At 39.9% G+C, this 26,831-nt stretch overlaps 1 protein-coding gene and 2 long non-coding RNA genes across 6 annotated transcripts in view; 2 read left to right on the top strand and 1 right to left on the bottom strand.

Moving 5' to 3' along the window:
* Positions 1 to 6,436, top strand: part of LOC128822550 (uncharacterized) — a 10,083-nt gene extending 3,647 nt beyond the window's left edge. The window contains exons 3-5 of one of the 2 annotated variants that reach the window (XR_008441483.1): positions 534 to 660; positions 6,214 to 6,251; positions 6,355 to 6,436. This is a non-coding gene — a long non-coding RNA (uncharacterized LOC128822550). The remainder of the gene's footprint in view (positions 1 to 533; positions 661 to 6,213; positions 6,252 to 6,354) is intronic. The other variant, XR_008441484.1, reaches the window with a different exon arrangement.
* DAB2 (DAB adaptor protein 2) overlaps positions 1 to 19,925 on the bottom strand; it is a 24,820-nt gene extending 4,895 nt beyond the window's left edge. For both annotated transcript variants that reach the window (XM_054004287.1, XM_054004288.1), the window contains exons 1-10: positions 19,773 to 19,925; positions 7,897 to 8,023; positions 6,553 to 6,692; positions 5,842 to 5,940; positions 5,394 to 5,525; positions 3,354 to 3,437; positions 2,769 to 2,816; positions 2,502 to 2,564; positions 1,053 to 1,682; positions 78 to 231 (exon numbers count right to left, since the gene is read on the bottom strand). In XM_054004287.1, the coding sequence (XP_053860262.1) occupies positions 78 to 231; positions 1,053 to 1,682; positions 2,502 to 2,564; positions 2,769 to 2,816; positions 3,354 to 3,437; positions 5,394 to 5,525; positions 5,842 to 5,940; positions 6,553 to 6,692; positions 7,897 to 7,990 (1,444 nt within the window). In that variant the 5' untranslated portion in view covers positions 7,991 to 8,023; positions 19,773 to 19,925. The remainder of the gene's footprint in view (positions 1 to 77; positions 232 to 1,052; positions 1,683 to 2,501; positions 2,565 to 2,768; positions 2,817 to 3,353; positions 3,438 to 5,393; positions 5,526 to 5,841; positions 5,941 to 6,552; positions 6,693 to 7,896; positions 8,024 to 19,772) is intronic.
* On the top strand, positions 6,608 to 26,831 carry LOC128822551 (uncharacterized). Of its 2 annotated transcripts, none has more exons than XR_008441486.1 (3): positions 6,608 to 6,709; positions 7,347 to 7,399; positions 26,743 to 26,831. It is a non-coding gene; the product is annotated as an uncharacterized LOC128822551 (long non-coding RNA). The 2 variants fall into 2 exon arrangements; XR_008441485.1 differs by having other exon boundaries at positions 6,608 to 6,718.

The raw sequence follows: 26,831 nt of genomic DNA, 5'->3' as shown, positions 1-26,831 counted from the left end.
AGGGAAAACTAGAATCCATGTTTTCATGTTAGCAGGTATCTTGGAGTGAAACAATATATTTACTTTTGTAAACTAACCTAGAGCAGCCAATGGAGATGCTGTGGTAGAACTTTTTGTGAAGAGGTCCAATGGATTAGTTGGCAAAGCTGCTGCCTGTGCCCCTGAGCTCAAGCTAAGGCTCTCCGTAGATGGCACAAAGAAGTCTGAGCTGAACAAGTCATCCGATGCAGTCTACAAAGAAAAAAAAGTGAGATGTCATGGCAGAACACATGCTAACACGATCCCTAGTTCAGAGCTAGAAGACTTTTTTCATTTAAAGCAGAGGAGGGAGTTTTGATATATCATTTGGAGTATAGGAGTTTCAAACATCACCCTTTGGTTCATGGCATATAAATGGAGATACATGGCATTAAATAGGTAACATATGTAGTAGTCACAAGTCAACAACAGAAGAGCAGGACTTAAAATGGCTGAATTGTTTGTTATAAGTGAGCTTCCTTCTACACCCTACCCCTTTAAACACTATTGCTTAGTCTGCAGAAGCCCCTGTGGTTGTGGCAAGGCCAGGAGTTTTGCATAATTTGAGTTCAAGACAAATGAAGCTCATCCAGGGCCACACTGTGCCTAATAGGCAAACACTGAGAAACCACATGGGTTTTGGTAAGTTAGTACTAGTATCTTATTGTTATGAGACCCTAGGTTGATGGGCATACTGCTATCATAAAAGGTTATACTGCTATCGTAATAGATTCTGGCATTATATCAAGTGTTAATATGCATAGCAGCATACTTACCAGACCTTTACAGGAGTATGGCAGCATTAAAGAAGAGAGTATAGAATTTAGTGATCATATCTACTATGAAGCATTCATTCATAGATATTAGAAGGTATTATGGCTGCAGAGAGGTTAATGTGAGCAGGGCAGGCAGAAGCAGACATATTGTGAAGCTAGGTAGCCTGCTATACAGCAATAAGAAAGAAATGCTTCCTTCACCCAGCTTCTCCAAATAAAATCATGCATATCACCATAAATTACTTGAACACTGTTCACCTTGATGGATCTCCTTCCTCTTCCTGGCTTGGTACTCTGTGGTGGTGGGCTAATTGTTATAGGCTCTTGTGGCATGAGTTGGATATTGTTTTCAGAATCCAGTTTTACTCCATTCTGCAGAGATGTCCCTTTGGAAGCACCTTCCAGAAACAGGTTTGCTGGGGCTTCAGGAAAGCCATTCCTTTCTCTCTCTGGTATCACATTGGAAATTTTTGCTGCAGGTGACTTACTCTCAAGTGGCCACTGGCATGTTAATGCTTCTCGTTTGCCAGTTCTATTAGAAATCTGGTCAAACTGTTTATCAAAGTAGTCAATATCACCATTTGGACCACCATTACTCCCTGATGTCAAGGTACTTGGACTTTTCTTCTGATCAGATTTTAGAGAATCAAATGAAGATGGTGCAGATTGGGCTGGCTGTGTGAAAGGATCATCACTGAAAGGGTCTGGATTAGGTGTAGGAAAGAAGCTGAGATTGGTAGAGAAAGAACTCTCAGGCAAGAAGGGTGTCTGTGCATTTGGTTGTGGAAGAGAGGCTGTGATGCCATTCAAGAAGAGATCCTCTTTTGCAAAGGTTTGTTTGGTCTCAATTTCAGAATTAAAATCCACTAACAGAATCTCTTTAGCTTCCTATTTTTTCAGAGAGAAAAATGAAGTTAGTTTTACATAGATTTTGCTGCACAGTGAAAAAGATCAAGTAAAATAGCTACAAAAGAAGAGATCCTGGTATCCAAAACATTATACCAGTAAATATTCAAAATCACACAAGCAAGCACTGCTGTCTGTAGTCAAATTACAGATATCTGGTGTCTGAAATCTAATACTGAATCATCTGTTTTCACATCCCATAGACAAGTATTAGATGCTTGTTCTTCAACCTAGTGACTGTAGAGTGAGTAGGAACTAATTACACCTAGGCTTTCACTTGAGTCAAAGACCCCTGCTTGAGTTCTAGTCCTTAGTTTTGACAAATTGTGAAATCACACTGCCTTAGTATGACTTCAAGTTGCAGTCTCAGCTTCAGAATAACACTGAAGAGCTATTTGCTAGTGGAAGGTAGCATGCTAGTTCTCCACCAAACATGCAGGAGAAGGGTAAGGCTTGGTCACTGGCTGGGTTGACAGCACCAACTGCATCGAGCTGATGGTGGCTTATAGTGCCAGATTTAAAGTGATAGGATTTTTGGGGTCACTGAGCTATGATAAGGTTTATGCACTCTTTTGTGCAATTAGGCTAAGTTGAGCTAGAGCTACTGGAATGATGTTAGTAGAATTAAGTACTAGAATGACATCTAGTGGTTAAGTGGCCTTCTCGGCCACTTCTATGGCCCTACCCCACCAGTACAGTGATGATTGCTAGACAGATGTCTCAGTAAAACCAGTATTTATTACTATGACTAAATTTGCTTTTAAATAAAAAGCCAAGGCAAGTAAGCTAGACTTTACTTACTGTGGGACTGTTCATATCAGGGGGTGTTGACATATCCCCAAACAAGTCCATCTGGTCAACTCCCTTGAAACCAGAAATATTGAAAGAATTGATATCTGTTACAGCTCTCACAAGAAAAATAATCAAGAATCATGCAAATTTACTGAAAAATCTGCAGTAAACACTATAAGCACTATCTAGAAAGACTGCACTTCCTACACAATATGGGGACAGTCAGTTATGAACTCTTTAATGGCATCAATAAAAAGTTTTCAAATTTAAACCTACTGGTTTAATTTTGTCAGCTTGATCAGCAGGCAGTTCTTCACCATCATTCTGTAATAGATGGATAACAGTGTCAGAAATAATTGGAATTTCAAAATTTGCCTTAAGCAAGGAACTTGTGGGCTTTAAAAAGCAAATGACGGGGAAGGGAAGCATGAGAGAGATTACTACTCAGTATTAGTTCCACAGACCCCTTTCACTTCCATTTAGATGTAATTGGGCATCTGACATTGCCTTCATAATTCTGGCAGCATAAAAAAAGTTAAAGTTAGATGTGGTGCAGCAGCACACCTAATCAAGAGAGGCTGAGTGGAAGTGACCTACCTCAGTCTTACTTACTTCTTCACTCTAATGAAAAAAAAGACTACTTTTAATATCTAAACATCATGTAGAATATCAAAAGTCTCTCACTTTTGAGGAGCTTACCAGACCTAAGCAGTCAGACAGCTGGCACAACTGCCAACCAACAGCTTCCAGTGTTTCTGGATTTAGGCAGAGCTTAGTATCAAGTCTTAAAAGAGCCCAAAAGTCATCCAAAATTGAAACAAGCTTTATGCAGGGTCATGCAGTTTCTATATTTTTACTCACCTTTTTCTTTTCTTCTTCTTCCTTCTTCTTCATATTATAAATTAGTTGGAAGAGGTCCTTAAGATCAGAAACCAGAGGCTCGGCCTGGAAAAGAATGTAGATTTTAGGCCATGTACTACTTTTACCTGGACTTCTACTGCTGCAATCTGTGCAACAAGTCAAACTTCCCTAAATGGTGCAAGACTTAGGTTGAGATAACAAGAAAAGCAAGATTTTAAAGAGCTGTTTAGTCTTCATACAAGATTTTGCTTATGCAGAATCCAAGGGGAATGGAATACAACCAGTGTAGAACTGTTGTTAACTCTACAAAAGTGGCTGTACATGAATTTGTGCTAACCTGCTATGTTTTTTGCTAAAAAGCTGGTAGCAATACTTCTTAAGTGCATGGCAAGTCCTAGAAGTGCAAAAAAATTTATCCAAGCCTTCTGGTATTCTCCTAAGAGGAAGAACATTTTGCATTTATCTATTTGCTACTGACTGTAGCACTGAATGTGGAGAAAGCTTCTATATATAATACTACTTTTATTTTAAACAGTATACAAATAGCAAATGAGCAAAGCAAGCATAAGGTAAGATTATCATCACCTCAAATGTGTAAAGCAAAGACCCGCTTTAAATGGAATCTGTGACATGATGACAGTTTAATGTGAATTATAAAGGCACAGCATGCCCTGCAGATCCATTAACAAGAATGTTGCTGTTGAGACGATGGTGAGCTCAGCTACACTGCTTTGAAACATTTGTGTCAGGCATACAGCATCTTGCCCATGTCCCCATCTTCAGCCACTACCATTGGCACAAGCAGAGCATCCTTTGTACAGATCTCGCTGCTTACACCTGAGCACCATCCTCTCCTAATCAAGGGGTTTAGACATGCAGCAGTGGGAAGAGCCATTGCAAGAATCATCAGCTTTAACAAGGAGTACAGCTGCAGAAGTCTTTACTTCTGAGCTAGACAAATTTATGACAAAAGCACCCAGCAGAAAGTCAAGAGCTGTCTAAGGCCTGGCTGAGCTTAGAGGCTGGCAAGCAGCACCCCGTGGTGAAATGAAGGAGTAGACGCCAGAGTACATACCAAAGGCTTTTGTGCTTAACCTACAATTCTACTCAAATCAATACAATTATTGGTCAGAATGCTGACAAACTAATAAAAAAGATTTAAAAGAAGGCCTTATAGGTGTTACTGAAGTAGTAATATGCTCCAACAAGGAGCTCCCGAGTGCAGGACCTGTAGTGGGTCCAAAGCTGCCAACAGTTTCTCCAGGAGGGCAGGCACAAATGAGTAAAAAATTTCTAGCTTTGAAGTCTAGGTTCATCAAGTCATTATGGTGACTATTATAAAATCATTACAAAGACAAGGTGATAAATAAAAAATACCTAACTTCAGGTTGTTTATGAAACTGCATAATTCTTAGTGGTATTTTTAAGTAGCTTTTTCCAGAATCCAGTATTGAGATTCCCCTCAGAGAGACTAACCTTGCACACAGGATTTCTGCCTGTGAGGAGCTTACCACAGAAGGATCAGAATCCCTCCCAACAAGTTAGGGTTAGAAGGTCCTAGGAGGACCAGACCTGTCATTTACAGGCCTCAGAATCATTGTTGCAATTGAGTAAGTGATTTCTCTGCTGCACAAGGCAAAGCATAATGTGAACTAGACTAATGTCGTTCTATATTTCTATTAATTCAGAATGAAGCTCTGGCTATTTTACTTAAGAATTCGTACTTTCACAGTGGGAAGCCTGTGCTAATGGCTCTGTTCATCTCACTAATGACTTTCATAGACAAGTTAAACATTGTTAAACATAGTAACCAAGACTACTTGAGTGATTTTATTCTGGACTGCAAAGAAACTGCACAAGACAGAAGCCAGTGGTGACAGTCAATTCCTATTGTCTTTCAATAAAATCTATCCATGCATGCTGGTATTCCCCAAAGGAATTTTGTAGGATTACCAGCAAAACACTAGACCCTTATCACATGTTAAATGTTTACACAACAGCACTATCCATAGCACGTGGAAGAAAGCATCTGATTCATACCTGTTGGGCTGTTTTTATGGCAAAAAACTGGTGCTGGCCTTCTCCTCCACATACATAGCCAAAGGCACGATTGTCTGTTACATCCCGAGCAATAAAGGAGATTTTGTTTACTGGATGCTCATGCTCTATGACCTGGAATTGGGGAAAAAAAAAAAACATTGGTTTAAATTTCTGGAAATATAATAGCTGCTGTTCTCTGTAGTTAGAATGACTGAGACTGTTAAAAATCTTCAGTCTAAATCTCAGATTTATCAGCCTTTGATTAATCACAATAGGATGCAGCTGTCTTTCTGACAGGAGTCTTCAGCATTATAAACATTTCACAAGCCAATTTTTATATGTGGAAGTGAGGTGTAGTGACCAAGTAAGAATCTAGTTCATATTGGTCTTACTTCCAGGTGCCTCACTAGCTTTAAGAATCACATTAAGAACGTAAGTTTTATCTTACCCCAGTTTTTTCATCTATTATCTTGATACCAGAGAGGGAGATGTTTACCCAGATCTTCTGTTTGTGTTGACCCTGGGAACGGGCTGCCGCTGCCATTCCCTAAAGAGAATGAACGCCAAAGTATTGATGAGACTTCTGCTGGATTGAGCTTTAACTTGTTCTTTGTAACATATGACTGATTAGGTTTAAAGTGATACCACAGATCTAGATGGTTTCCTCTGTAAATTTTAGCCCACCAAATTGCTGCAGTAGCAGCATCGTTACCTGCTTTTCCAGTCTGATTGAAGGTATGTGAGTGTTCTGAACTACAGAAGTAATGGTCTTTGTTGCTGCAGGGACTAATTTATCTTTTAATTTGTATGTATCTCTCAGTGACACCATTGACACAGGATGCCAACTTCTGCTTTGAGGTCAGTGTTAAATTTCACAGCAATTCCCCCTTCCCCTCCAAAACACAAGCTCATAATTTGTGATGAAATTCATACTGCCATCATTCATACTGGATGCCTACAGGTTGAAAGGAATGTTCCCAGACTTTCAGAGAAATGTCTTTTGAGCCAGAGGTTATCAACAGAAAGCAACATCCATCTAGATGGTGCTGTTAGTAACTACATTACCAAGCTGTATTTGAAGTTTTGCCAAGTGACTGTTTGATCTGCTTTTTGAAGGCTAACCCGAGATTGTTCCTTACGTGACAGATCAAGCCCTTACCTTCAGCTTCATCATTGAATCCTGACTCATTTTGTCTCCTCTTGCCTCGGGAACATCATCTATGCCAATCAGTTTAGCTTTGTATTTTACACCATCACCTTTGAATCTAGCCAAGAGAGATTCATCTGTTTTTTCTGGCCCTGGAGACAGAGAAAAGGTTTAGTGGGTCTGTTTGTTTTTTGAGGTTATTTTTACATTTGGGTACATTGTGGGGTTTTTTTGTTTGTTTGTTTATGTGTTTTTTGGTTGGTTGTTTTTGGTTTTGTTTTTTTATGACCAGAAACAGCTATGTTGAGATTTGTGATCTTTAAAAAAATATACACCATATAAGCATATACCAAGTACATGTTAAAACTGTCTCTTGAGTACTGCTGACTAAATTTGTGTGCACTGCAAGACAGGTACTCCTTTAAGGTCACAATACTCTTGCAGAATGTGGCCTCAGTTCAAAGAATGGAGCCCAATGCTTAATGTCTGGGGGCTTCAGAACAATTGTTCACCACATAAAAGACTAAAATGTGGATAAGCAACAGTCAAGTAGATATATCTGCTAAGAAAAAGCACCATGCAAAAATGGTACTTCCCATGGCCATACAGGGTGTTCAGTAAGGCCTCTAGGTGTTATCCTTGTGTTCTGATGTAGGCAGATCTCTTCTTGCTGTGCACAAATAATCTCCCAGTTCCCATATTAGATCCTGATATCAGCACCATAATTTCTACAATGATTCTAATTCTATTCTTCTAAGCATTTGGGATTTTAGCTAATTTGTTGTTTCTGCTGTTCCTGCTACTAGAAACTGCTTGCTTTCTTCTCTGCATGCTCAACATTGCTCAAGTATGTACCTAGGTATGTATTTTTATATGAGATAATTATATTTACATGATCTAATCTCTCAAAAAATCTATTATCTGATATACAATAATTCTCATGGAATGAATTTTCTAGCTTTCCTGGACTAGAATTTGTATTCAGCACAAACCTTCTTTCTAGAGGGTGGGGAGGAGTCAGGTTAAAGTTCAGACTAACAGCTACAATGATGGTCCAGGGTCTGGTTACCTTCTCAGGAGGATCTCTCTTCTGTGGGCTCTTGCTTACTTGTCAGGCTCAGCAACAACTGACTTAAGTTCTAAAACTCTCTGTTCCACTGTTAAGGCTATAAAAGAGCTTTTAAAACAGAAAGCCTACCTTCTGGTTAAGTTTATTATTCTAGCATATTTACTCTTCTGGTCAGGTGGTAAACTCAGTTATTTCAGCAATACTAGGAGGGTGGTATTAGCATAGGCAAATGCAAAAGATTAAGGACACAGAATAGAGGAGGTGTTCATGTAGTAAGCATTTCTTACCTTTCTTTTTTTCCTTCTTTGAAGATTGTGCCTTTGGTGGAGCCTGTTGTTCAGTCTGGCTGTTGGTAGCAGTAGTTTCAGCTTCAGTAGACATGATGGGACTCTGGCCAGTTATGTTCACTGTAGACTTAAAAATCCAAATAACAGTTAGAAGACATAAATATTATTTTACCTTGACGAAGAAATACTCTTGTTAGATCTGTTAGTCCCCCTGAGTTTCACTGAACACTGATGCCTGACAAAGCCTGGAAGTGTAAGGAGTGATCATATGGCAAATCTGACTCAGAGTCAGAGTGCACAGAGCATGAAGTCACGGCCAGGCGGTGATGAACCCTCACCTCAATTATACCTAAGCAGTAGGGCACACTGATCTACATCAATGGGCTGTACTTGCACCAACATGTTTTAATCTGTCAATCTTTAGCTTTTTTTACCTTTTAAGGCTATTTATAGAACCTCAGGTATTTTGGTCTATTCTTGTTCAGCACTGCCAGCTCCATCTCTAAAGTAGTGTAGGAGAGAACGCAAGAAACATTTGCTAGGATCTGTTCCAAGCACCTATGAGGATGACACCAAAACACCCAAAAGATGCCTGTAGACATTGTTCATGTTTTTATAACCAGAAAAAGTCAGAGATTATACCACCCAACAGGTAAAACCAAATAATTTTCTCAGGCCGCAGGCAGACTGCTCCAGTAAAAACACAACAGAACCTCAAGCCAAAACCCCCACAAGCTTGTCTTAACAGTAGTCAATTAACCTTTAGATTTTCAAAAACCCTGCAAACTGACAAGAAAGTATAGACTTTTAGTACTTACCTCTATGCCATGTGACCCTTTTGCCTCTGAGACACAAATTAAAAAAATAATTTACAGTCACCGTGTTTCATTCCAACATGGCTGAAGCATTCACTCTTACCAAACACAGGTACTCAGAGCAGCTTTATGGAGTTATGAAGATCTAAACCAAGCCAGAGAGAGTTGGATATCACATATGCTACCATTCTATCAATCTTCTGTCTGGGATATTGCAATGGCTGCAGTTAAGCCCTCAAATTTCAGGATAACAAACAAAGTCAAGAAATTGTTTAAGTGATTAAATAATTGGGCTCTTTTCTAATTCACCCTACATCCAGGCAAGCTGCTACAGACCAAGCCATCCTTTTTATCTAGCATTTGAGACACGATTTGTATGTAGATCCAAGTACTGAAGCATTGCATTAGAAGTTTGTTATTCTCATTAGTCAATTCCTCATTTGCTGTAGCAATAGCTGATGCTTTACCCATTACTTGAAATGTATTTTCAGGGTTTTGCTCTCACTGCTGCCTTCCCTTTCTCCCCCAGATTACTGCTAACTAGACTGACTCAGGCAGCCTGCACTAACTGAGTAATGGATAAAAACTTGTAACTGACTCTTAACCCAGGAAGAACAGATTCCTAGATCTTAGAGAATTTCACCCTGAAAGCCTCCATTTCCATTTAACCAGGAAGAAGGCCTTTAGGAAACCAGCTAATCCAAGCAAAATTAGACCTAGCTTCTTACCAGATGGTTTGTGAACTGCATTTAGCATTGGTCAAGTAAATCAACAAAGATAAGGGTGCACAAATGGGAAAGAACTGTCAGCTATACCTGCTCTTCTCTGTAAGCAACTTATCTGGCCACAGTTAGGGAACATTTGATGCAAGGGAACAAAGGTGTTGCTGTGAAAGATTCAAGTGGTTCTGAGTAGAAATAGATGTCAGAGGAAGAGTTTGTTTAGCAAGCCATGGTTATTTAAGAAATGTTATCACTGAAAGAGTGGCTTGTGTGTCCATTCTGACAAGGGGTCAAGGGGACAACTATTAAGCCTACAGGTATTTTGCAGAGTACTTGCAACGGTGCTAAAATAGATTGTGCCTATTGAAATCCACATTTTAATCAGATAAAATGAAGTCAACTGAATTCTTCTTTCAGAGTAGTTAAGCTACTTTGCCTGATAGTATAATTTTGGGTGGAGATAGCTTTTAGACATAAGCATAAGGAACCCCTCCCTAGATTTATCAAGTCCTTCAGAAATAATGAAGGAAAGAGAGTTAAGGTTGGATCATTAGTTAAACACCCACTCCTATATGGAAGATTGCTGTTGAGAGAATAGAAGGAAAAGGCCTGGAAGAGGGAAATAAGACATGCTCTCAAGAATCTGAATTATAACTTTAGGACATTCTGCCTAGCTCCATTCTGGAAAGAAGAATTAAGAATCTCAAGGCACTGAATCCTGCCTGTCAGTGATCCTTCTTCCTCTAACTAGTAGAGCTACACCTAGCTGTGTAATACAACTTGTATCACACAAGTAAATGTTGAAGTAAAATTAAGAGGCAATAAAAAAGGAATAACTTAGGAAGGAGCAAATATGCACAAGCAAGACCTCACTTTGACAACTGTTAAATGGTCTATGTCTGTATGTTCAGCTGCCATCTTTGCATTCAAGGCACCTCTGGTCATCATTGCCATGTGCCTCCATTGTATGGAAGTCAGATGACTAATTTTTATAGAACCAGACAGCAAAAAAACCCACAGTGGAGGAAGACAGACAGGGATGCACACAAGTGTGGTGAACCTTTGCAAACCCTGTCCTACTATGGAAAAGCTAATTTTTAGTGTTAACAATGCAATTTTAGGTTAGAGAGGGCCATCAGTCTACTTTACATGACCTATTATCATATCTGAGATCTGACAAAACTCACATCCCCTGGTGGGATTTTGCAGTATGTGATGGTCATTTATCATACCTTTGGAGAACTTGGTGTCTGAAAATCACCTCAGAAACAACAGAATTAGTGAAACGAAGAACCCAATGATAGACAAAGGCAACCTTAATATGTGTTCATATTTTAAATAACTACTTCTTGATACCTGAGTTAAGCCACAATGTTAAGCACTAAATCATCTCTGTCTTCACCTTAAAATTTTCCTGGGGGGAAACATGTAGTTTGAGCTAGCCGTAATCTATCCTGCTCACTATAAAAGTGCTTCAACCACAAGTAAATATGGTTTCTTGGCTTTACACTCAAGCTAAAGCTCGGCAAGGTCTTCATCACACTTAAGTTTGTGTTATCTTAGTGGAAAGTGCTGGTGTGCTTAACATGCAAGTAACTTAACTAAAGTTAAAATCTTCCATTTGTTTCTTGGGGGCTTCCTTTCACAGTACTGGACAGCTGAGCCTTCAGGTATGCTGGCATAGTACAGAACAAGATCATTATCCTAGCAACTATGTCAGCACTTAAAGTTTGAATCTTGTCCATGTAGATGAGTCCACTGGTATCACCACACCTGAATTTCTCACTGATCAGTTTTATGGCCCATCCTCATTTATGTGCTAAGTGCACTATTTCAAAAATCCAAAGAGTACATATTTACAGATGCTGCCACCTTAGAAGGGCACCAAACTCTGCCTGTATCACTATATACATATCATACACATTTTTCTCACCCACTTTTCAATTTACTCCGGACAGGGCTTGTAAAGAGACCACTAGCAGTATCTTCCTCCTTTCCTTCAGGTACTATCCTTTGAAGAGCAGATAGATACTGATGACTTCTCAGAGAAATACCATGTCAGGTCCTCAACATACAGTCCTTGATTTATGACCTGCTACCTACTATCTCAAGTCAGACTACCCTCCATTCAGGACTTGTACTTCATTTCTACACAGTTACCTTAGGAAAGTCAGTCTTATAATTTCTGGTATACTGTGCTGTTGGTGTCTCCTCTGAACTCTCTGCAGGGAGGGCTGTCAGTAATGACAAGTCATCCCTGAAATACCTGTTTTTAGCAAGACTTGGAAGAGCGTGCCGAACAATTTTGTTAAGCAGCATTTAGTTTCCCTTAGAGATGCTTTTACAGATATCTTTTATTTGACAAAGGGGTGGTGACATGGTAGATACCTGTAATGACAATGTTTTTGTCCTGTGCACAAGTGAATTGAGAATCTTCATTATGGCTGTAGTTTGTCATAGAATTAAGGACTGAACAGAATCCTCACCAACAGACAGGCTTTTCCCCCCTCAGAAGGCAAAGATAATCTCAAAGTTGAGAGGTTATCTGAGAAAAGGTTAGAGACAACCAAAAAGTCAAAGGCAGATAAACTAAACATCTGGTCAGCAGCCCAATTCTTTGTCCTCTTCATAGCCTGTGCACCTTCTTTGTCTCTACAAGTACATGACTCAGCTTACAGAGCTGTTGCATGTAAATATTAACCTTGAATTAGAATCTGTAAGGCCGGGAGAGGACAAGAGAAGCTTTTACTGCTAAGTGAAATATACTTAGGATGAACTAGTAACAGGAAGCACAGCAATAGTTCAACTGCTGAACATGCTTCTGGGCAGGTTGTTTCCTCCCCCACCATTCTTGAAGGGTTAGTCAGGTTCTTCTGGTTAGAAGGCTTTGCTAGTGAATTCAAGATTTTAGTTCTCAAGCTAAGAAAATAGACTAAAGGCTAAAAAGCAATTCATGCAGTGATTAGCAAGAGTCAAAGTTCTAAAGCCAGATAGTCTGTTAGCAGTAAATTATCTTGACTGGCAGCCTTCTGCTTACACCAGAAGTATAGTAGTGCATTTGTGTGAGCCCCTGTAGGGCTGACTGATATTTACATCTAACAACTCCCCATCTGATTATCACATTTTCTGCTTAGTTCCTGCTTCAATGGTAGTAGCCTTGAGAAGTCCTAGGCATGCATTAATAAATCAAAAACATAAAAGTACTAATCAGACTTTTGCTTTTTAAACAGGATCACTCATGCCGAGGAGTCAAAATATAATCTTAAAAGTTTTCTTTCATTGCTAGAACACCCACTGCTCTGGTATCTGTCAGTGTCTAAAGAGTTCAAGTTGAATAAACCTTCTGTAACATGACACAGGAGATTACAGTGATTTAGATGGAACATTCCAGATGCTTGTTCTAATGCAAGCATTGACATTACTTTGTTTTCTCTATTAAAACAACCAACCAGTCTGTTATGAACTGGTATATCCAGCGACTAATATCCATGAGAAGTAATTGTCTTACCTACAGGTAGGTTATATCTGATGTGTTCACCTTATACATGACTAATACCTGCTTGAAGACAAGTGGTAGAAGAAAGTTCATAGACAGCTTGGGAACTATTCACCTCCAGTTTTAGCCATGTCTGGAATGCAAGAGCAGTATTATTTGTCAGAAAGATGACTGAATACCTACTTTTATACTGCAGAGTATAGCCAAAGGTCCCATGGTTTGTCTTGTAAGAGAGAGAGATGAAAAGGATACTAAACTACAGTGCCTGGCAAGTGCAGCTGTCATTCCCACAATTCAGTAAGGCCTAGATTAGCAATGCACTCATCGCTCAGTTCAAAAATCCTGTTGAACTATGCTGCTTAGGCTGTAGATTGGTAGAAATGTGATTTGTGTTCAAGAGATCATGTGCTTGATATTGTGATTTTAGTTAAACCACGTGCTTACCTTTTGGACAAAGTATTTCTAGAACAACAGGATTTTACTTTAGGGAACTTCTAACGTGCAACTCGCTTTTCAAGCCCTGTTTGAGGTTTTGTCTTCTTACTCAAGAGATGGATTGGTACTTTGTTGAGGTATTAAAGGCAGACTTATGCCAAGGACTTCCTCTATCAACACCAATTCCAGTTTGGAATAAACTGCAACAGCACTTAACATATTGCAGGATGTGGGACATAGTCTAGCTGTCTTCATCGTATACAACCAGTAATGAAAAACAGGGATGGGTGACCTTTATCTGCTTAGTAGGATAGAAGTGCAGTATTAGACACATCAGGGAATACCTCTCTCATGCTGCTTCCTTCCCCAGTACCAGCTACAAAGTAGATAAAGATCTTAGTGCACTAATTAGCCATGTCAGCTACAGATGTTGGCATGTACCATTGCTGGTGCAGGATCACACCTGTAAAACCACACAGAGAGCTCACGTTCAGCCAACTTACCAGCTGCTATTTCATCAGCTGAACAGAACAGTCTGTTCTCATCACATCAGTCTCCTCTGAACCTCTTGGTTTTTAGCAAGAACACAGAAATTCAAGTTCCTGAAAGTGTTTCATACACATTTGAATCACAGCCAAGAGAATATCACTAAGTTAGCAGCTGAGACTGAACAGGTCACACTCTTCAAGTGATGTAATTGGATTGGTACTTTTTAATCATTCTACTATGCTTTCAAACACATGATTCCTGATAAGATAATTAGTTACTTGTCAACCCAGCTACAGCAGTGGCTCTATTTTGGATTTTTCTTCTGCTTGTCATGGAAATAAATATATGTTTTGCAGTAAGATTAAAGCAGGGGGCTCAAGAGAAGTAATGACCCCTTTAAATAAGCTGTACCTGATGAACACATGGAACAGTACCAATTTATGAGTGACAAGCATTTAATGAGCTCCTGCTATCTGGTTCTCTGAAGACTTGATCGCAAGATGAAGGAAACTAGCACTTTCATAGTATTTGATAGAGCTATTTTTCAGCCAGGAACTTCAGTATCCAAAAGTAGTGCCCAGATATCTAGCTAGTCCACTTTAAATTATTAGTTGTTCCAGGAATAAGAGAGCATGCTGCAACAAGGCTTGATAGCAGCCTTTCCCATCTCTGTTCATTAGCTATGGTGACCTAATCATTAATTTATTGAATTAATAAATCCTTCACTTTTAGTTCCAGCAATACCAACATCTGAACTCCAAACTCTTCCCTTAGAAAGAAATTGAAAGGGTATACTGGGATACCTTTCTTGATAGAGAGCTATTACTTTGGAAACAGAGACTACTTAGATTATATATTTAAATTATCCACAAGAATTTTCTTCCTATCAGCCTTCAAGAAAGACAGCATATTTTGCAACCTGCCAAGGTAGCACTCCTCTATACCTCTCTCCAGTTTCCAGTTCTGAAGCCTCACAAATTAGCAGCACCTGAGCCAGAGCTCAGCTGTCTGCTGTAGTTATTTCTAAGGAAAGCATCACCTGCCCATGGGATGAGGAATGTCAAGCAATATGGCTGCAGTACCTACAGCTCAACCTTTTACTGATATTCCTTGTTGAGACTCACTGAATATACCAAACAACATGAAAGCAAAGCAGCTGTTATTCAAGGCAGCTAGTGTTTACTCAGATGCAACCAAGTTTGAACTGAACAACAAATCAAACACTTCATTTCCAACTGTACTCCTAAAGCCCTCCTGCCTAGAATGCCTGTTTCTGATCTTCTTGCTTGTTAGTATAGTGAAGGAATCTTGCCAATAACCATGCTTTTCACCCCTCCTTCTCAGAGCAGGAACTTGACACATATTGAAGCTGTTATCATAGGTTATGTCAGCTGCATACAGTTAACTGTCTGCTGCTGGCACAGTTATCCTTCTTTGCAGTTTGGGTATATGCAAGCTATACTGAGAGAAAATGCATATGTTTTGCACAGCTTACTCTTAAGTGTGTCCTCTACTGGTTCACAAATTTATCTGTATGAGAAATAGGATTTTCCTGTACTATTCTTGCATTCACACAGCCTAAACCCATGTAATCCTGGCTACGTTGTTGAGTACTGCAGTTTGCTTACCCAGCCTGATTATCCCATGAGCAGCCAAAAGCCTATCATTAAACATTCATCTCAGCAGTAATTGAAGAGCACTCCACCTACCCCCCACATACTGTGCCTCTCAATACACAAATTGTTGTAGCAGTTACTGCCACAGGAGTCACTCCATACTGCTTCTTGTAAGAGATGCAAATTATGTTCATTATGTATTCTGAGAAGACTGACGAAAATTCTGCTTGCAGAGCCTACTTGTTGTAGGTTCTTCTACAGCAGTTCCAGTCTTGTTAATTCTTATGAAGCATATTGCATAATATAAGGGTTGCCCTTGCCTTCAAGATTAGTTATTACCAAGGCCCCCAGCCCTCCCTTGTATATGCAGCAAGAAAGGCAATGAATAACTACACAAGACTCAAATCTAAAAAGGTGATACAGAAAGATCTGTACCAGAAGTAAGAAAGGATTAACCAGGAATTTTAGAGTTCCACTACAGTTCTTACAGTAGGTGTTCTACTGAACAGCTAATAGAGTTTCATAGATGACTGTTCTACAGTAGGTTTCCCTAACAGAAATTATAATAACACATATTAGAGGAAGTTTACACTACTATTCATAAATCCAGACAATAAAGCAATCTTGACCAGGGTCTTTCTGATTTTCTCTGTGTCAGTCTTGACCGCATATTATAGGGATGCCCCCATCCCTCAGAAGCATACAAGGAGAAGTATCAGTTCTAGAGTTTACCTTCCATCAACTAGGGTAGCTGCTGTTTGCAGACAGATCTGTGATTCAAGCTACTAGAAAACTAGTCCTTACTCATACAGTGACCTTTGTCCCTTGCCTCAAAGCACAAATGACCATATTCTGGCAGGGCACAGAAGAGATCTGTAAGGTAGAAAAACAGGTTGCAATGTTAAAATGACATCCTTAGTGCTCCCAACTTCTTTTGTCCCCTCCTAAGAAGAAAGTTTTGTCCATAGGCATTTTAGCCATGGGGCTAAAATTATTAGGTGTGTGGCACATCAGCATTAGGATTTTAATAGACTTTGCTAGAGGCATAGCTTCCTAGCTGACATTGTCATGAAACCTCCTGATTGTCAAGGTGAAGGTCCCTTATCCTGTCTCTTAGACCTACCTTTTCTGCTGAAGAGAAAATCCTCACCTTATTGCTTAAGGATGCAACATGAACTGACAGAACAGCAGGAAATTCAGCTCCAAGGCCAATAATCTGTCCTTAATTGGCCCTGTAATGTCTGAGCTTTTAGATTTAAGGGGACATGCACCAGCTATGAAGCTATATTAATAACTTTTAAAATTAATTTTAAAATCACACAGAAAATTAGGGGCAAAGATCTACAGGGCATTTCAGCTGAGACACTTCATCCTCAAGCACTCCAGAGCATATGGAAGGAATAGTCTTTCAGATGAGGGAAGGCTAGAATGGTCTATGTCTCCATCAGCCAGGGCTGAGAAGACCTGGATGGGAGAAGATGCTTAGTTCAGTACTCAACTGCCCAGCTTGTATAATAAACAAGATAATCCCGTTGAAACTGGTACCTCTTGTTTATTGACTAGACCTGACACTGTGCTTCATCCAGCTTCTTTATAACCCTGAGACCCTTGAACCCAAGCACAGCCTCAGAATCAGGTTTCTAATGCCAGTTTTTCTTCTCAGTTACAATCCTCAGACACCTTATTTGATTTGATCTCTTTAACACAACCCCAAGTTGTACTTCTGTGGAGTCCATGCTGAGGTAGTGAGTAGTGGCTTATCCCTGCTTGTGTTTCATAGCAGAAGCTCATGAAGACCTCTTGGCAATCCCTGATCCCAGTGGTATCATCTTGATTCTACTAACAATCCATTTGTCTGCATTTGTCTGCATGCAAGATCTGAAGTTTTTCTCCAAAATCCTTGCAGGTTTTTATGTTTTTTTATGCATGTTACCTTCATGCTTCTTCAACATTTCTTTTGAGAGAATCTAGCCAGCAAGCAGAATTTACATCAGCCCTGTTTCCAGATCAAGCTGGCTTTCTCTAGATGTGGAATTTATTGCTTTGTACAAATTCATGTTTCTGTAGTGGTCATATATTGCTATCCTTGCCGAATAAATTCCACAAGCATTCCCAGGGTTAAACCAGTTGGTCACATAAATTTCCTTAAAGTGCAAGGTTTACTAGGAAAGGAGAGCATCAATAAGAGAGAAAAATCAGCATATTTGGCAACAATACCCAACAACTATAGTATATTGGTGCACTTTTACATCATATCTCAAGCTATGGCTTTTTTACTTTGATTTTTGAGCATCCACACTGGATTCATCCTTCCTTGACATTAAGTGCATTTACTTGCTTTCCCACAAAGATCTACCCTTTCCATACATTATAATCACCTGCTTAGAGTGTTTCTTCTCCTATCTGCTTGAGAAATAGAGGCCTTGAGCAAGAAGTACATCCACAGCAGCTACTAGTCTGCAGTCTGCAGGCAGTTTAACAAGTAATGCTCTTCTCAATCAGAAAATAGATTGTGAAGAGATACTTGGCAGCATTGTAGAAGGCATATAGCAGATTAGACAATCACCTTTACCTTCACAAAAATTCACACCATTTTATACTGAGCTTTCCTATGCACCAAATCATGGTGTTTGCTAGTTAAGCCTCTGTTCTGATGACCCACCTGACATTGATTTAGCACTCTCATCATCCTTACCTTTGCTACCATTTGGCTGTCCTTCTTCCAAAACAAACTTACTATTAATAAAAATTTCTGCTTCAGATGTGACCACATCCTCACACTACCCAGGGAATTTTGAAGAGGTGATGGTGCCTCAAGAAACACTGTGCTGGATTCAACTGCAGTGATTCTTTGAACAGATGTTGTGGGTGACCCCCTTAGAGAGTGCTCATCTGGCAAGATTTTATTTGGATTACAATTCGTGTCTCCAGCCTCACCTCCAGAAAGGTGACACAAAGACCTGCTAGCATTATAATTGCCTAGGAGGTCACTATCAGACACAATGACATCCTTTCAGTTTAACGTTGCCTGTCAAGTCTTCACAGCAAACTAGAACACATATCTTCATAATTAATTTTATCCAATTGAATCTGCATCTTCAATTTTGTCTATTTACAGAGATGTTGCCTTCCTAGAGCATACCTATGGCCATTCTTTAGCATACAGTGTGTCTTCATGCTCTCAGATTTGGCTACTTTTGGGCAGCCTTGTTTATGAAAGTTACAAAAGCCTTCTGGAGGAAAAAATGTTCCCTTTTAAGGCAAACCAGCTTAATTAGGAGATAATTTAAAAATTCCCAACTCTCAAAATAATAAAATCATCAGCCTTAGCAGTTATTTGTAGAAAACACTTGAGTAACCAGTCTCAACATTTTTGAGTAAAACCTCTTTACAGAGAAGTCCACCTGAGGAGATTTGTCTGTGTTGGCAACACCTGCATTTGTCTTATGGCTCACTGCACTGGCACCATCCCAACACTAAGTATCACCACATAATGGACATTAGATTTTATATATCATCACCTGAGAAGTCAGTTTCTCTGCCACAGCAGAAGACTAATTCCAGAAAATTGTCAACATCTACAGCTGTCCTGGTTCACTCTAGACTGAAGTAGCATGCAGAAATTCACTGGCAGACAGAGGAATGCCCCATCAAAAACAGCAAGGACACTTCATCCAAAAACAGAACAAAACCCTACTCCTGTTTCACAGCATCCTAACCTGTGTTCTCATTATCTTTGCTATTAGAGAGATGCTTTCATATTAGTTATTTATTATAACTAATGAGTTATAGGAAATAGGAAATTTAGAATTTATGCAGTTAATCTATTTAATGATTTCAACCCTGTCCTCTCCACACACAAAACCGAATACGCGCGTTTATATTGCTTTACTCCCATGCTTCCCCCGCCGCCCGCCCCGCAGGAGCCAGGACCAGGATGCGGGAGGCTTCTACCCCAGCCGGGACACGCTCCCCGCAGCCCGGGTAGAGCCCCGCGGGACAGGGCCATGCCAGCGCCGCCGCCTCCCGGCTCTTCGCGGCCCCCGCGGCTCCTCTCGCCCGCGGCTGCGGGAGCGGCGGGCGGCGCGGAGCCGAGCCCCGGCCCGGCCGGGCACACACGACCCCTCCGGCGCCCCATCCGTGCCAGCTCCAGCCTCACAGGGGTACCCCGCGCCTCGCCGCAGGCACCCACTGTCGCGTCGTCGCAAAAAAAAGCTCCTTCCCCCGGTGACAGCTCCTTCGCCCCCGCATCACCGCCTCTCCGGCTGTGCGAGAGCCGATCCCAGCTCGCAAAGCTCCTTACAGGCTAGATCTGTGCCGCTCCGTGCATGATCCGATGACCGCAGCCGGTAGCCTGGCTGGGACCGGGGCCCCGGTTAAATATTCGGTTGCACTCTCGCCTTCAGATTAGTTAGCCACTCACAGCGAGCGATATGGTTTTAATCAGATGCTGGCAGCTGACGACTACCCAGGAATGCGCCGTGATGTTTTTGCTGCTTGGTCTTGGCTACTCCCCCTCAACGTGTCGGTGCTCACAAGTTTAACCCCTTCCAAGCCGCCGCTCCATCCGCCGCTGCGGGGGCGGGAGGGAGCTGAGGGCCGGACAGCCTCTGACGGTGGGGACGGAGTTCCACGAGGGACACGCGGGGAGGGACGTGGGGGGAGGCAGGTGGGACCCTACGGGGGCACGGAATCGAGTGGCACCCTCAGAATGTTCTGCCCTCTATATTCTCGATCTCCCCAAATCTGTGACCTGCCGAACTGAAATATCGGGTCAGTGCAATTCAGTTTCTGGGTCACATCGAGACATGACCTTTGTCCTTCCCTTCCCACTCATCTTTATTCAAACAGCTATCAGGTTATCAGGTTACCCTCCCCCCCTCCCCCCCCCCCCCCCGGGTATTACAGCTGTATGAAAGGACCTCGGATAAAAAAAATGATATTTTTGTCCTTGTAGCAGAATCTTTTTTTTTTTATTATATTTTTTTTTTCTTTTCAAGGCTATTAACCTAGCTTAAATTTATCTTTTTAAAATTTCTGTTCAAAATTGTGCATTTGAGTCTGCACCAATACCCAACTAAAAAAAGAAAGAGAGCAGTACTTTTTTTTCTTTCTCCCCTACTGGTTAAATACATTTGATAGATATTTCGAGGTGTCTAAAAGATGGAAATATTTAACACAAACTTATTTTACTGCCGGGAAGTTCAAGGCCCAAAACTGGTGGATGCATTTGGCAAATATCCTCATCCAAAGCTACTAAATGATACAATGTATCTTGTCTAGATAGGGCACGGGATTCTTATTTTTCATGAATAGCTATAGCGCGCTATTCCTCCCTGTGCCTGAGGTGACTACGAACTGATAGTTGCGTCTCACTTGCCTGTATCAGCCTTTCATCTGAGAAGTGCTAATTTTAACCAAAAAGGACACGAGAAACGTTTTTTTATACTCTAGCCTAGTGTTCACAGAAGGAAGTGCATGCCGCAGAAGTAGGGAGGCTTTTGCTACAATTAGCAGGTTGCTGGCTACACACACGTCGGTATTTGCAGGATTAGATCGGAATTCCTTGGGAGACAGTTATATTCATGTTTAACAATGTTGGTTTTGTACGGCTGGCACTGCCCTGTACATTGTTTTGAACAACTTGTGCTAAACACCCACCAGCAGGACTGGAGCTTCATAGTCCTGGGGCAGTATGTATTTTAAAGAATAGTACTTAGCTCAGTGTCCTTTATGAGACTCACACAGGCTGTCTGACATGAAGGTTGACATTGTACCTACTTTAAACATGGTGCAGTAACAAAGCAACTTCTATGAAACAGGCCAGAGCCTGGAACTGCCATAAGCAGGATTATCATCTGTGTTTTGCCCAAACAAACTCTAGGCACATTTCACCAAAATACCTTAACTAGTCACACTAATGATTACAGATATGATTTATACTATTTGTTATAGAATTTGGAATAAAGGAAAATGCTTTTCATTTTCCAGAAGTGAGCAGTTTAAGAGCCCTATTGAGGTGCAATGAAATTACATCTAGTATAGAAATGGCAAGACGTCCTTCAATATGCACCAGCACTTGGAACATCACTAACAGCCTCACAGGAAAACATTTTTTAAAACTGAAAAGTGGTTAATAACTAACTTGAGAAATTATGGTTTTCTTGGAAAATAAAAAATGAAGGAATGCAGATTTTTTTTTTCTTTTTTTGTAGATTGGCTAAGAATATCTCCCCTGATGTCCCACATTGTTGTGCTAAATGCTAAAATTCAGAACTGTTGCATTAAACATATGTAATAGGATTGCCTTTCCATCTGAATGCAGGAGGAATCCAGGCAGAAATCCCCACAGGAATTCAGTTATTTCATCTATACTGCACTACATGAGGACAAGTTTTATGCTTTATGAAAAGTAAAATTATTTCTATTTCTCTACAGCAAAACCAAAATCAAATATCAAATGCACAATGGCTGATATGACTTTAGGAGTGACCATTTAAAGGCTGGAGTAGAGAGGGAGTGCTGTTTCCCAAGATTATGATTTTTTTCTTATATTTTTTGGTGTCCAATTTTACTGCTGCTGGCATAGGCTCAGCCGCCACATGAGGATTTTTTTGTGTAAGTTAACTGCTTTTTGTACAGAGCAGTATCACCCTCAGCACTTCCCAAACACAAGCCATTTTTCAGCAGGTCTAAAATTATCTTGAAGTTGCAGCTGGAACCCTTCACCTCAGTGAGTTTTTCTATAACTTTCTGGATGTTAACTCTACCCAAACCACAGCCTGTCATTAGGATCACCAGGATTCCAGTCTGGGTGGAAACTGTGGTAGCAGCACGAAAAACCCCATTGAAGTGCAGAGACCTTTGGAAGACATCAGCTTTCACAAATGCCTTGAAAATGGTATCAATAGCAGTTTGTGAAAAATCTGCTTGCAGCAAAGCAATCTGGTAGCTAATCTTGCGATGGCTTGCTCAGGAATGCATGGTTTATTATTAAAGTAATCTTTTAAGATTTTATTGGAATGTGCTTCCACAGAGATGTTTTTGCCTTTGTGTGCTTTACTCTGTGTGTGTCATCTTGTCCATAATTAAACTTTTCACTGAGAGACCTGGGACTTTTTTTTCCTTAAACCTCCCACTTTGAATGCTGGAATTTCTTTTGAACTTTAAATACTTCCTTGGAATTTGCCATAAGGTAAACTGTCTGCTCCCATACACTTTCCTGCACTGCTACAGACATTGCAGACACACAATAAATGACTGAATGTAAGAGAACTTGCAAACTTCTCTCTTACTGTTAAAAAAAAGTCTGACAGGAATGAAGTAGTTGTTCAGATGCTCGCGTTATCCCTAGAGCATTCTCACTTTGGAATATGTGGGGGAAAAAATAATGGAAAACTGCCCTAGAAATTACATTTTCAATAAAGCTTCACTACTGACAACTGGAAAAGACGAAGTATGACAAAGGAAACATGAAGGAAGAATTTGTACTTCAGCCTTTGGACTTCTCAGCCAAGTTTCTCATGTGACTTGGACTTGCTGACCACTTCTTTTTATAAATTCAGTTAAAGATAAAGTCCACAGAGTATCCGAAGCAAAAAGCTTCCTTGCTGTTTTAAAATCTGAAATTACAATCTATAGTTCATTTTAGTACTGCTGTAGGCATATCTCCAGGAAATGCACATTGATAACCTCAATACCCAAGTGCTGGTTCATCAAAAGACCTCAAACTTGTCTTGAAAATATTTTATCCTGGAATCAAGGATAGACTTGAATAATTATTTAATTGGAGGCTTGAGGCCCAAATCTGGGTGTTTCAGACAGACTGCCACAGGGATTTAAATTGGTAATATGGTCAGCAATTCAGAAGTGATTGAGTTGGAGAAGTGTAAGAGCTGTTGAGACTCAAATAAGTTAAAACTACTCTCAGTCTGTGCCTTAGCCACTGAGGTAAACCCAATTATTTTAGATTGTATTCAGTGGTATTTGCTAACAGGTACAGCTAACAGCTCTCTCAGCTGCTGACAACTAATATGTGGCTGACAGTGGATAATTTCCAGGACTAATTTACTGTCTGACTTGCTTCAGGTAGGAATACTTGAGGAGGAGATGGTGGATTTTAGGACCTTGCCACTGCTGCAGCCCTCTAGCTCTTCCAAAACAAGAGACTTATTGAGTTGTTCAATGTTTTTTTGCATATCCTCTCATCTGCAGCCATGTTTCCCTCATTAATTTATCCAAGCAGAAAATACATTGGTAGGCAATATTATCTAATTTGAAAGAGTGCATTACCCCAACCCAGGTTAGATAAATAAACAGAGTATTTTGTTTGGCAGCCATCAAGATCAGTAAGAGCCAATACCTAAGCTGTGTTCTGTGACTGTGAGGCTACTCTTTAAACAGTGGGAGGTGACTTCTTTCTTGACAAAACATGGCCAGAATCTGTGGCCTGATTGACAGGGCATGTGCACGTACATTCCTGCTTTCAGGAAGGGATCTTGCCCATGGTGTGCTTCTTCTTTGGAGAGGTGTTATGTCCAGAAGAGAGGGAGAATTTCAGACCATTTTCCTTGGCAATGTTTCCTGTTGGCTGGCTGCAGCTCCATCTGTTTTCGTGTATTACATATTCTGGCTCTGTTTTTTGAGTCCACAGCTGGTGCTTGACTTTTGGGCTTCATAATATTTAGCATCCAAACATGTGAGCGAGCCACTTCTGGGGTCTGGCTCATTATTCCTAACCTGTTAAATGGAGTTTGACAGTTCACTTTCTTAGCTGTGTTTGCAAATTCTGGTTAAAATGTTTTGATTTTAAATCATCTAGATAGTTTTACAAACCACTCCTACAAAACAAGTCTTACTCCTTTTAGTTAATTGAAACCTGTCTTTGATGCGCTGCCTGATTCCCTGTCTATGTGTCAGTGTGAAAGCTTGTCCTCAGTCCTTATGATTTGTAAAGAAAGTTGATTAAATTAGGCATTATACACAATTTAGATCTTAGAAAATCTAGAAAAATGTATTAAAATCCACAGGATTTTATTTGATGTAACATAATTGGGTGTAGGAATCTTTGCCAATATGGGTTCTGTCACATTTTCGAAGATTGTCTCTGTAGTTATGAAGTACATAGAGTGAGCAGAATTGAGTCTGAGATTAAATAAATTTATATGAAATTCCAGGAACTAAACCTCATCTTTGAATTTATCCAAGTAAATGTGTAAGTAACCGAGGAGCCCAAACAAGTACAAACAAGTGCCCGAAAGGTGTCAGCTTAATCTGTAACATTATTTTTGTGTTTAGCTCATAAATAGTCAAGGCCAGGAAACAACACTGCTGGGATCAGTCATCCAAAAGAAGAAACACACACAGTTCTTTCTTCTATTGCTTATACAGAAGCTACTTTGGTTCTAACCGTTCTGTGCTCATGTACTTTCAGAAATCTTCCTCAAATGGTGTTTACTATGTAGGTTATTTCACCTGATTCAGTCACTGCATTCCCAAGTAACACACTACTCTGAGGCCAGCCCTGGTATATTTCTGTAAGAATACTCAAAAGGTAGCATAAAACAAGAACATTTTTGGATGAAATATGTAGTGCAGACCTTTGGACAGATATGATTTAAACAGTTTTTTATCTGCTCATCTTCTTTCTCTTGGTCCATGTACCTTATTCCTCTAAGTCAGAAATATGTAACATAGTGAAATATATTTTTAGTGAACGTCTCACCATAGAACATAACATTTCTATTATGTAGTCACAAAACATTTTGCAAGTAAATTGCTTTCATTAATTGAGGTTAAAAAGAATGGAGTTCAGAGGGGTACTTTATGCTACAGAGTAATTTCACATTCAAAATTGAATTAGAGCTCAAGATCTCCTATAAAAGTACTGAAATTAACCTGCTTGAGCAAAGGCTTTCACTTATTTGCTAGCAGTGTCCAGGCTAAATTTTGTTCTTCTATACTTTTAACATCCTCAAGGTATGAGAGGTGATAACTTCCATAAAATTAACAGGATATTTATGGTATTTAGATGTTGATCATATAATATGTTGTCTATGGAGAAAAATCAATCCTCTTTGTGCCTTTACTTTTCATTAAATTTTTCTTCTCACTTTATTTGTTTCTCAGCATTCCTTAGAGCTATCCCTGCACTTTTCACATAAGGCAGTACATATTACCTTTGCTTGTTGCTTGGTTCTTGTTTCTCTAAATCTCTGGAACTACACCTTCAGCTAGGATTGTCCAGTTGTCCTTGATCCTAATTTTCTAGAATAGCTTCTTCTTAGTAGCCTTACTGTCTAGTTGTCAACTCCTATTTCAGGATCTTCCTTTTCCACCTTGTAAATAACACATCATGAGAAATACAGCGAAACTGCTGCCTCTTCCTTTTTTGTTCTTTTTTAGTTTGTCAGTCTCTGGCATCAGCTCATCAAATGTGAGCTTTTTACCAGTGTTTGTGATCTGACATATCTCCAGTTCAAAGAGAGGGACAGATTTGGGGACCCTCTAAACTGACCCATCCCTTCCATTCTATGGCTCATTTCATTCATCCTAAATTTGCAAAGTTTGGCTAATAATATTTTGTTCAGGTTGACTCATCCTTACTGCCATCTAAAATTGTTCGTGTTTCACATAGGGTTAATATTTTTGGTTTTAGTTAACAGAAAAGGACACAGAGGATCATTATGCAAACTCCTATTATATGTTCCTAATCTATACAAGAAAACGGAAGCTCAGCTTTTGGTGTTTTACCTCTGAGAGAAAAACAGTGATTTTATCTGTTGAAAGCCTGAACTGGTCTCTTATGACTTATCTTTGGGGTAGTGAGCTTTAACAGGCTATAATTCCTGTTTAATCTGAAATGTTTTTATCTTAGACAACTGAGGTCTTGGACTTTTGATGCTTAGTTTGTGGCCCCTGACCACATCAATTTGTCTTTGCTTTACTCAGACTAGCAGGAAAGCTAGGGCAAAGCCTTTTAGTAATTTCCAAATAAATAAAGTTTGTAGGGTACTTGTAAGATCAGCGCTAGGATATGACTCTTACTTCTTGGACTTTGCTCATTCCTGTAAACTTCCTGTTTGCAAAATTTTTCTTCTAAAAAGCTTTCTCTTGCTGTTTTTCAGAGTTTGATATTTTTGCAAGTCAAATTACACTTTGTGCTTCCTTTTGTCATATCAGATACAAAAAATGTTTAGAAACATTTGCAATGTCATAAGAAGATTATGATTTGAAACACCTGAGAACATTCAAATATTATTGCCTCTCCCCAGCTGTAGCGTTCCAAGCAGTCTGGAAGATAAGAACACTGTCATAACTAGAAGACAGATGGTTTGCAAAATGGATTCAGGATTTTCCTAAT

This window comes from Vidua macroura, chromosome Z (genome assembly GCF_024509145.1).
Source record: "Vidua macroura isolate BioBank_ID:100142 chromosome Z, ASM2450914v1, whole genome shotgun sequence".
Classification (NCBI taxonomy): Eukaryota; Metazoa; Chordata; class Aves; order Passeriformes; family Viduidae; genus Vidua; species Vidua macroura.
Note: the sequence above shows the minus strand (reverse complement) of the source record. Positions and strands in the feature narration are given on the sequence as shown.